The following is a 10,452-nucleotide window of genomic DNA, read 5'->3' as shown; positions in this document are numbered from 1 at the left end:
GGGAAAGGAGTTTGTAAGCCGCTCTGAGACACCTTTGGGTAGTGAAGGGCGGGGTATAAATCCAATCTCTTCTTCTTCTTTTACCTCATAGGGTGTCTGTTGTGGGGAGGGGAAGGGAAAGGAGATTGTAAGCCGCTCTGAGACTCCTTTGGGTAGTGAAGGGCGGGGTATAAATCCAATCCTTTGTTTCTTTCCTACCTCACAGAGTGTCTGTTGTGGGGAGGGGAGGGGAAGGGAAAGGAGTTTGTAAGCCGCTCTGAGACTCCTTTGGGGAGAGAAGGGCGGAGTATAAATCCAATCTCTTCTCTTCTTCTTCTTCTGTTCAAACTAGAAGGAGTTCCTGCTGGGTTTGAACACTGTCAGTGTCAGGGACAGAGCGAGACTAACTCCCATGGTTTGGGAATTTCTTTTGAAAACAAGTCGCTTAAAAAAAGAAGAAGAATGCTGTCTCGAGGGCTTTTTTTTGTCAGGAGACCAGCTGCAAATCAGGCCGAGGGAACCAAACGGCCAAAGTCCAAGCTGAGCTTAGCAAGCAGTCGAGACTGGGGGCGGGAGGGGGGGGAAGGCTGGTCTGATTTTGCCCTGGATCGTTTCTGGAGCTGTCCGGTTGCCAGTGTTGGAAGCGGGTCTACTTCCAGGTACTTTAGTGGGGAGGGGTTGGGTTGCCAAGTCTCTTCCTTGCACCGTCGGGAGAGGGATTTGGGGGGCGTTCCAGGGGTGGGTGGGGATGTCGCATGATCCACTGACGTCACCTGGAAGTGACATCAACGCATCGGGGGCGACACTTCTTTCTGGGCGAAACTCTGTGGTAAAAAATGGACTCAAACCATAGAGTTTTGCCCCAAAAGCAGAGCATCGCCCCCCTCCCCACGTCACCAACGCACTGACATCACTTCCAGGTGACTTAAGCGTATTGCACACAGCGTTGGGTTGAAGGGAATTTCCTCCCACTGGCCAGTGGGCTGGCAGCGGGCCAGACCCTGTGAAAGTGGGGAATCCCCCACCCCCACCTGGGGAACAGTATCCTTTTGGGGGGACCACTGCTTCCAGCAGGGTTGCCAACCTGTAGGCAGGGCCTGGAGATCCTCCAAAATTAGAGCTGATCTCCAGACCCCCTGGAAAAAAATGGCTGCTTTGGAGGGCAAACTCTGTGGCGTTGTATGCCGTCCTCCCCAAGCGCCACCCCCAAATTTCCAGGGATTTCCCACCTCAGAGTTGGCAACCCTAGCTTGGACCCACATCCCTGCCCCCTAGAAATATGCTATACTCTGGTGTCCCCTGAGGTACCCAAAAGGCCTTTCAAGAAGCAGTTTATCCAAGAATTCGGGACAAGGAGAAGGCTGAAGGAAGCACCAGAAACGGTTGCTTAGCAACCCTTCAGTGTGTTCTGAGATAGGTTTCAGGCCTCTGGTGGTGAGAATGACTCTAGTAGTGGTCGGAGTTGTGAAGGTGGGGAAGACTATCCAGGGGGCCTTTTCCCATGTGCTCCACCTGCTTTTATTTTGCCTCTTGTGGGGGTTGTCTTGTTAAAACGTTTTCTCAAACGGGCCCAGAGATGCAGTGTGTGGAAATCCAGTCTCTTTTAGGGATGCCATCTCCAGCCTGGGACATTCCTGGAGATCTGGAGGGGGGTGCCTATGAAGGGGGAAATATGAGAAGGGATTTCACCTGGAATCTATGGTATACCATAGAGTTTGCCCTCCGAAGCTGCCGTTTTCTCCAGGGGAACTGATCTCTATAGTCTGGAGGTCCGTTGTAGTTCCAGAATTCCAGGCCCCACCTGGAGGTTGGGAACCCTGCAGTCTTTGTTGGGGTCTCCAGAAATTAACAACACAAACCTAAACCTAAATAGATGTGCATGGACAGGAAGACACCGCATAGCACACCCCTAACATCATTTTCCTTTGTGAAATGCTGGTGGTGTGTTACCCATAATAGAACTTCTGGCCTTTTCCACCTCAGCCAATCATAACACCAGCACCGCAACCCTAGAGTCAGATTCGACTCCTGGGATTATAAGTGATATTCAGGCAACAGAGATCAGTTCAGCTAGAGAAAATGGCCACTATGGAAGGTGGACTCTATGGCTTTATCCCCATTAATAAATAATAATAATTGTATGGCGTAGCCAGGAGTTCCTGGAGGAATGTTGGCTGCCGAAGCTGTAGCTCTTTTTTGGCCCCACTAGGGGGCGAGCTATGCTTATTTTTTTAGGCTGAGAGTGCTATAACTTGCCCAAGGTCACCCAGCTAGCTTATAGTGGGGAATAAAACCCGGTTCTCCAGATTAGAGTCCACCACTCTTAACCACCACACCAAACTGGCTCTCCCCAAACCCCACCCTCCTCAGGCTCCACCCCCACATTTTCCCATCCCAGAGCTGACAGCCCTATACATGTGCCATACCTGTGAGCTTCACATCTGTTTAGTGGGATGAGTCAAGTTTGATGGTCAAACTGGCACTCACCAGCAAACAAGGAATTTGTGGACTGATTGAAATCTGAATCTCACAGAAGCTGCCCCCTGCAGTAAGCTTTTCTTAAGCTCGGCACATGGATTTCAGCCTGTCTCTACAAACTCCCTCCTCGATGGTTTATTTGCTAATTTATTCAAAAGTTCTCTATCCTGTCTTTAGGTCAGAGCTTCCAAAATGGGGAACATGTGAAGCAAGTGAGGTGAAAATCTCAGTCAAGCTCAGTAGCAAAACATCGGTTTAAAATATATATATTGTTTGACGATCATCTGTAGGATCAAACTCGGGCAAGAGAGAGAAGGAAAAGGGATATTCCCTGTTAGGTAGCAAAATCTGAGATAGATCCAATGCGCCCGCAGACAACTCTACCAAAAATTTGAGCAGGTAGAAATCCCTTGAAACCTGCCACCTGAAATTCTACAGGTAGAGCACTTGGTGTAATGCTGGCGGGAAGGAAGTGCCACGGCCCAGGGGCCAGTACAGGGAAGGCCCTGCTCCGCAGTCTTCTAGCGCAGCCCTTTGCATGGCAAAACTGCACGGCAGCCCTCGTGCAATTTGGATTGACAGCCGCCGCAAAGCAAAGCTGCCTTGTTTTGCGCCCATTTGGCCTGAGCGGTCGCTCAGAAGTCCCGTCTTGGTCGTTCTTCCTTTTCAACTGTATCTGTTCTCTGTCTCTCTGTTTGTTTTTTTGCCTTTTCCTCCCCTGTAGTTTCTCTGTGGCTATGCGTCCAGTGCTTTCGGCCCGTCAGCTGCATTCACTCTGAAGGTAAAAATGAAGCCAAGAGTTCCCTTCTGTTGTATGTCCGTCCCCGTCCCCACCCTAGTCTGTTTAGTGTTACGCTTCTGCTGGTTTTTCCTTGTCCTTATGTCATTTGCCTTGGGTTCATCCAAAAAGGATGGGGCCATCATACAAATACAGAGAGGGCTTCTCAAAGCAACCAGATGTCCACCAGAGGTTTGCTTTGAAGAAGTTCTGTTGAGAACGGGGCAGAAAAGGGCTCCCGACATGATCAAGGAGTTGGAGTAACTTTCCTTTAAAAGGGAGGATAAATGTTGGAGAGTGTTGGTTTAGGATAGGGGTCCCCATCATGGCGCCCACAGGCTCCATGGCATTCGCCAACATCTTCCTTGGTGCCCTCCAGGTGTTTTTACAAGGTGGGCGGGCCAAATGGGTTTTTGCCCAACAGGGCTTCCGATTAACAAATTCTGAGTCCAGCGGCACCTTTAAGACCAACAAAAGTCTGTCCAAGGTGTGAGCTTTCGTATGCACGCACACTTCCTCAGATACTTTGAAATGGAAGTTAACGGTTCATATATATAGGTAGATGCCTCTACGTAGGTGTACGGCAAATCAGCATACAACTTAATGAAGACGAGGGATGGGCACAAACCCCCAAACAAGCCCTGGTTCGAGTACGAACCAAGCCGGTTTCTGGTTCGCGAACCAGGGGTTCGAAAGAACCTGTCTCCCACCATCTGCCCACGAACCTCCAAGATTTTCGTGGAGGTTCGTGAGGTTCGTGGGCTCCAAAGGCATTTAAATGCCTTCAGAGCTTCCTTCTGGGTCTGGTGGGTCACCCAGAAGTGAGCTTCAAGGCACTTAAACACCTTCGGCCAGCCCAACTGAGCTCCAAGAGTGCATGCACACGGAAGCTGAATACCTCGAATAAAACTTTGTTGATCTTAAAGGTGCCCCTGGACTCAGTCTTTGCTCTTCTGCTGCAGACCAACATGGCGACTCACCTGAATCTGTCTTGTTCTCACAGTCTGTGGGCCCAGCGGGATTGTTGCTGAATCAGCGAGTGTCCAAAAAATCAGGGGCGCCGTCATGGGTTTTGCCTGTGGAAATGGTCACTGCCACTGTCACCCCACAGTCCTATTAATCTTGGAAGGACAGGTGGCAGAAGATCGATGCTTGCCTCCTGTCCCCCCACCCAATATTGTCTTCTGTCCCCCCCCAATATCAACGCCAGATGAATTATATTTTTTTTTCCCAGCAGGCCATGGCAGATTACCACACAACACACCCGTACACAATGCCCTGACATGACTCCAACTGGGACCCTGTATTCCTGAGATCTAGTGTTTAAAGGCTCTAGTATTAATACCAGATGGCCACAGTGGATTACCCCCGCCCCATCCCCGCACTGCCCTGATGCAAATCGAGGCCCCGTGTGACTGGAATTTAGCTTTTCAGGGCTCTGGAAGATCTGTGGTACTGTACTCGTCTCATCTAGCTAATTCATCCCTTGTATGGGGCAAGGAATAGGAGCTGCGGTGGCTCAAGTGGTTAAGACGCTGAACTGCAGGCTGTGGAAGGTCGGTAGTTCAGCCGTTTGAGACCCGAGTGTGCCGCATGACGGAGCTCCCGTCTCTAGTTCCAGCTCCTGCCAACCTAGCAGTTCGAAAGCAAGAAATTGCAAGTAGATAAATAGGTACCACTTCAGTGGGAAGGTAACAGCATTCCGTGCGCCTTGGTGTTTAGTCATGCCGGCCACATGACCACGGAAACATCTTCGGACAGCGCTGGCTCTTCGGCTTTGAAACGGAGATGAGCACTGCAACCCTAGAGTCGGACTCGACTGGCTTTTGAGCAAGGGAACCTTTACCTTTATGGGGCAAGGAGACCATTATCATGACTGAAGCCTAATTGGAATTTGCCAAACTTTCTGGTGAAGTTTCTTTGTTACTGCTGATATGAGTTAAAGAGGTTAGGGCTCTTTAGCTCGGAGAACAACGACGGAGGGGTGACATGATAGAGGTTTACAGAATTATTCCTGGGATAGAGAAGGTAAAGAAAGAAGTCCTTTTCTCCCTTTCTCACAACACAAGAACTCATGGGCACTCCATGAAATTGCTGAGCAGTCAGGCAACGGTTAGAACGGATAAAAGGAAGTCCTTCTTCACCCAAAGAGGAATTAACACAGGGGAATCCACTGTTGCAGGACGTGGTGGTGGCTACAAGCACCGACAGCTTCAAGAGGGGATTGGATAAACATATTGAACAGAGATCCCCAAGTGGCTCTTAGCCACGAGGTATAGATGGAAGACTATCTGGGGCCGTGATGCTCTGTCTTCTTCGTGCTTTGGGGGGGCACACTGGGAGGGCTTCTGGAGTTCTGGCCCTGCTGGTGAACCTCCTGATGGCACCTGGGTTTGGGCCACTGTGTGACACAGAGTGTTGGTCTGGATGGGCCATTGGCCTGGTCCAACACTGGCTTCTCTTATGTTCTTATGTCTGGAGCAGTGATGCTCTGTCTCCTTGGTGCTTGGGAGGCCACAGTGGGAGGGCTTCTGGAGTTCTGGCCCCACTGGTGGACCTCCTGGTGGCACCTGGGTTTTAGCCCCTGTGTGACACAGAGAGTTGGACTGGGTGAGCCGTTGGCCTGATCCAACATGGCTTCTCTTATGTTCCTATGTCTGGGACAGTGATGCTCTGTCTTCTTGGTGCTTGGGGTGGCCACACCAGGAGGGCTTGTGAAGTTCTGGCCCTGCTGGTGGACCAACCGATGGCCCCTGGGTTTTGGCCACTACGTGACACAGAGAGTTGGATCCAATATGGCTTCTCTTGTGTTCTTAAGAGTCCGCTCTTCTTCATCCCCTTGGTTGGTCTGTCTGTCTGTCTCTTTGCTCCCGTCTCTCGTCCGTCTCCCTCTTCACTCTCTGGTTCCTCTGCCCCTCTCTTTCATCAACCGATGTCCGCCTCTCGTGGACTTCCCCTCCTCTGCTCCTCCCCTCACTTGGCCCACATTCCGTTCTCTTCCAGCAGCAAATTTTTGTATAGGCTGCTTGTTCGTTTCAAAGGACGAAAGCACTGGAATCGGCTTGGGGATTTGCTTTGTCCATTCAATAAATAATTTTTTAAAAAAGGACCGTCACAGGTGAGAAGATCGCATTGAAGGCCACGTGTCCAGAGCAGACCTCTGATCACCGTGAAATATGGCCGGAATCAGATTTTGGGTAATGTCCCGGATGACAAGATAGGAGGCACAGAAGCAGGGTGGCTAGAAACACCAGATACTGGGGACTGGCAACAAAGACCGTAGTTTCCTGGTCATTGGAGCCCATACGGGCCACTTTTGACAGCAGGATGCCGGACTAGATGAACCTGGTCTAATCCGGCAGGGTAATTCTTATGACTCAGAAGAAGGGAATTCCATAACTGTTCCGTGTATATGGATGTAGGGCACAGATGGCATAGTCAAGGTGCCGCTACTAGCACGAGGAGCAAAAAACTCTATGGTAACCATAGAGTGTCCCCCCCCCCGAATTATAGAGCATCGCCATGCGATGCCTCTGGTGTGATGATGTCACTTCCAGTGATGTCATCCTGTTGGCGGCATCCCCGCAGGACACTGCCATTTGGGGGTGGGGCTTCCCCTGCCGGCGGCTGGTGACAGATTGGGCCCCTCGAAATCGGGGGATCCCCTGCCCCGACTGGGGGGGGGGGTTTGACAACCCTAGGGGTAGAGCATCTGCTTCCCAATGCAGAAGGTCTCCGGTTCAGTCCCTGGCAATGCCAGTATGAAGGATTGTAGACTTTGACAGGGTTCAATAACGACACCGTACACAAAGATTTCTTGAAGCTGCAGATCAGCTCTGTCTCTCTGTCTCTCTGCCTCTCTCTGTACCAAACTCTGAACTGACAGGCTCACAGCAGCGTCTTTATTAGCAGAACAAGCAGGTTCACCCAAGGCACAGTGAAAAACGTTACAGTTAGAGCCTCTATGCTCAAATCACACTATGTTCTTCTCACAGGCAAGATTATCTTTGAATGTTGCAAAGCTTGTGTCTTCAGTAATTCATTGTGCTCTTAGAGTAATTTAGCAGTATCATGCAGAATCAGAAAGACCTTGTGCTTTTGGCCAAGCCAATCTCCCGGTGAGAGTGTCCCGGTGGTAACCTGAACTTTGACCTGGGCATGCCTCGCAGGATTTTGTTCAGACCCCACAAAGGATCAGGTGCAAAGTGTTGTAAAAGGCCTTGATCTGAGACCCTGGAGTGGCTCTGCCAGTTAGAGTAGATAGTATTGGTCACGATTAGGGGGTGAGGACGTTCAGGTACACCCGTGCTGAAATTATACCCAAAACGAGCTGTTTCAGGTCAACTCGGGGGACACCCGAAACGACTCTGGAAATTCCGTACATAATGAAAATTTACCTGCTGGGATTTCGGGAGTGTTTTGGGATCTGGGGATGTACAGAACCGGGGAGGGTAAGAAGCCAGCCCAAGAACCGGGGAAGACAGGCAAGGACTGACAGTTAACGGTCAGATGGAACCAGTCTGTGCCCATGGAAAAAGGAAAAGACCACACTGGCCCTGAATTTTACCATGCCGACATTGCTCCCGCTGGAGTGTTTCCTTTCCACCGCCTCTGGCATCAGAGATAGCAGAACCCCCGTAGCCAGAAAATGGGGGGTGGGCTGATGGGCCCCTGGGTTACTTCACGGCTCGGCTGTCACAGCACCCATTCCCCCCCCAAAAAATATTGACAATTGAATGCCATTAGATTAATACAACTGTATAGCCATACGCATACCCGGTTTTCTGAATTCCCAGCTCTCATTAACAACAACAAAAAGGTAAGTCTCTAGTTGATGACTGCTAACCTCCAGGAGGTATACAATGCAACAAGAGGACCACGGTGTATATAGGTTAATAGACAAAACTACAGCACCGTGTATATCATTACTTATACAGTATACATTCTTATAACACTACTTACAATCAGAGTTCGAGACCCGAGTGTGGCATGACGGAATGAGCTCCCGCCTCTGGCCCCAGCTCCTGCCAACCTAGCAGTTCAAAAGCAAGAAATTGCAAGTAGATGAATAGGTACCGCTTCGGTGGGAAGGGAACAGGGTTCCGTGCGCCTCGGCGTTTAATCATGCCGGCCACATGACCACGGAGAAATCTTTGGACAGCCCTGGCTCTTCAGCTTGGAAACGGAGATGAGCACCGCCCCCTAGAGTTGGATTCGACTAGCTCTCGAGCAAGGGAAACCTTTTATTATAATACTCTTTAGAATGTAAAGTAAATATAATGCAAAACATATCAAAATGATATCAAATGTACAACAGTGCCCGCCAGGGGTATTAATAGATACATCAAATGTACAGTAACGGTCAACAGAGCTACTAACAAAAAAACTGTAAGGTTGACGATGAGAACTGGTGTAGCCCCATTTCTAAAGCCTTCACCAGGTCTTACAGAGCGAAATGTAGAATTCTATTGTTGTTTCTTCAGATCTAATTGAGTACAGTGTACCATTTCTTATTTCCAATTAGTTGGTACCTTGCACTGTTCTATATCATATTCAAGTATTTTCATCAGCTATGGCTCTCAGTTAATAGAGGGAATCGCCCATCATAGTTTTTGCCCATGTGGCGGCAGCCTAACAAAATGGCACAGCTGGAGTGATTATATGGACTTTACATTCTAAAGAGTGTTATGCTGAAATACCTAATATTAGTGGTTGTAAATAGTTATAAGCAGGGGTCATTTCTGGCAGGAGCGCACAGGAGTGGAGCTCCAGCAGTAAAGAGCCCAGGGGGCGGGCACATACAACAAGCTTCACCCCCTGCTCCCAGCAGCCCTCAGTCAGAGCAAGAAGCAGCCTGGTAAATTGCAGAGCCCCCCCCCCCGGGTCCAAAAGAGTCCAGTGGCACCTTTAAGGCCAAGTTTTATTCAGGTACAAGCTCTCCCTGCTCTGCAAGGACAGATCTGCACGTTTCCCCCCCCCCCCCAATTTCAGGGGTCATTTCCTGCAGGAGTGCACAGGAGCAGAGCTCCGGCAGTAAAGAGCCCAGGGGGTGGGCACATGCAACAAGCCCCGCCCCTGCTCCCAGCAGCCCTGGGCCACAAGGAGCAAGAAGCAGCCAGAGCCTGAGCGGTGGGTGTTGCCTTCTGACACACTTCCGGTGATGTCAGGGGGTGTGGCATATGCAAATAAGTTATGCTAATGAGTTATGCTAATGAGCTCCTGCACCTCTTTTTCTACGAAACGACCCCTGGTTATAAGAATTCATACTGTATATGTAATTACGTACACGGTCCTGCAGTTTTGTCTATTAACCTCCAGGTGGCGGCTGGAGATCTCCCGGGATCACAACCCATCTCCAGGCGACAGAGATCAGTTCGCCTGGATAAAATGGCCGCTTTGGAAGGCGGACTCTATGGCATTACACCAGGTTGAAGTCCCTCCCCTCCCTAAACCCCGCCCTCCTCAGCCCCCACCCCCAATCTCCAGGTATTTCCCAACCTAAAGCCGTCAACAACTCTCTAGCTCCTTCCCGTGGGGAGGAAGTGGGTATCAGTACTGGGGAAATGACCTGGAGGGTAAGGGTTGTACTCCCCAGCACCGTATCTCCTGTCTTAATTCCCTTCTCCATGGCTTTTTTTCCCAAAAAAAGGAGGCCACATCATGGTCAATGCCCCCTCTAAGCTGTGGAGTCCTGTGAGCAAAAATTCTACTTTGTGAGCTGCTGGCATTAAAGTTTGTGAGGGAGCGATTTGGCTCCTGCATCAATGAGTTTGCTCTGGAGCCCCGTCCTTCCTGAGCAAAGTCAAAAATGTGTGAGCCGGAGGCTAAAAAACTGTGAGCTAGCTCACACTCACTCCGCTCAGAGGGAGCACTGATCACGGTTCCCCCAGCTATGCTGTGGCTCACCCGAAATCCCTGCAAACTTGTCTTACCCAACGGGCATCATAGAACCAACCTGTGCTGTGTTTGTGTTTGCCTGCAATGCTCCCTCTAAGCTTCTCAGATGTTTCCGTTTGATCGTGCCCATTTAATCCGCCCGGCAGTCATGCCTCTCCTTAGGCAAATTTCCCGTGTGACCGGGACCTAAATTAGTTTGCTCTGGAGCCATCCTTCCTGAGCTAAGGCAAAAATGTATGCGCCGGAGGCTAAAAAAACCTGTGAGCTAGCTCACACTCACTCAGCTTAGAGGGAACACTGCTTGTCTGCCCCTCTTCTAT

The 10,452-nt window shown here is 50.2% G+C and overlaps 1 protein-coding gene across 1 annotated transcript in view; it reads left to right on the top strand.

Annotated features, from left to right (window-relative positions):
* Positions 1-10,452, top strand: part of MYO7A (myosin VIIA) — a gene marked incomplete at its 3' end in the record, with an annotated part of 151,777 nt that overhangs the window by 52,954 nt on the left and 88,371 nt on the right. Inside the window, exon 15 of the mRNA XM_015426720.1 lies at positions 3,182-3,238. Within this exon, the coding sequence (XP_015282206.1) occupies positions 3,182-3,238 (57 nt within the window). The remainder of the gene's footprint in view (positions 1-3,181; positions 3,239-10,452) is intronic.

This window comes from Gekko japonicus, unplaced genomic scaffold, assembly GCF_001447785.1.
Source record: "Gekko japonicus isolate JY-2015 unplaced genomic scaffold, Gekko_japonicus_V1.1 scaffold3084, whole genome shotgun sequence".
Lineage (NCBI taxonomy): Eukaryota > Metazoa > Chordata > Lepidosauria > Squamata > Gekkonidae > Gekko > Gekko japonicus.
The sequence above is the reverse complement of the archived record's forward strand: the minus strand, read 5'-3'. Positions and strand labels throughout refer to the sequence as shown.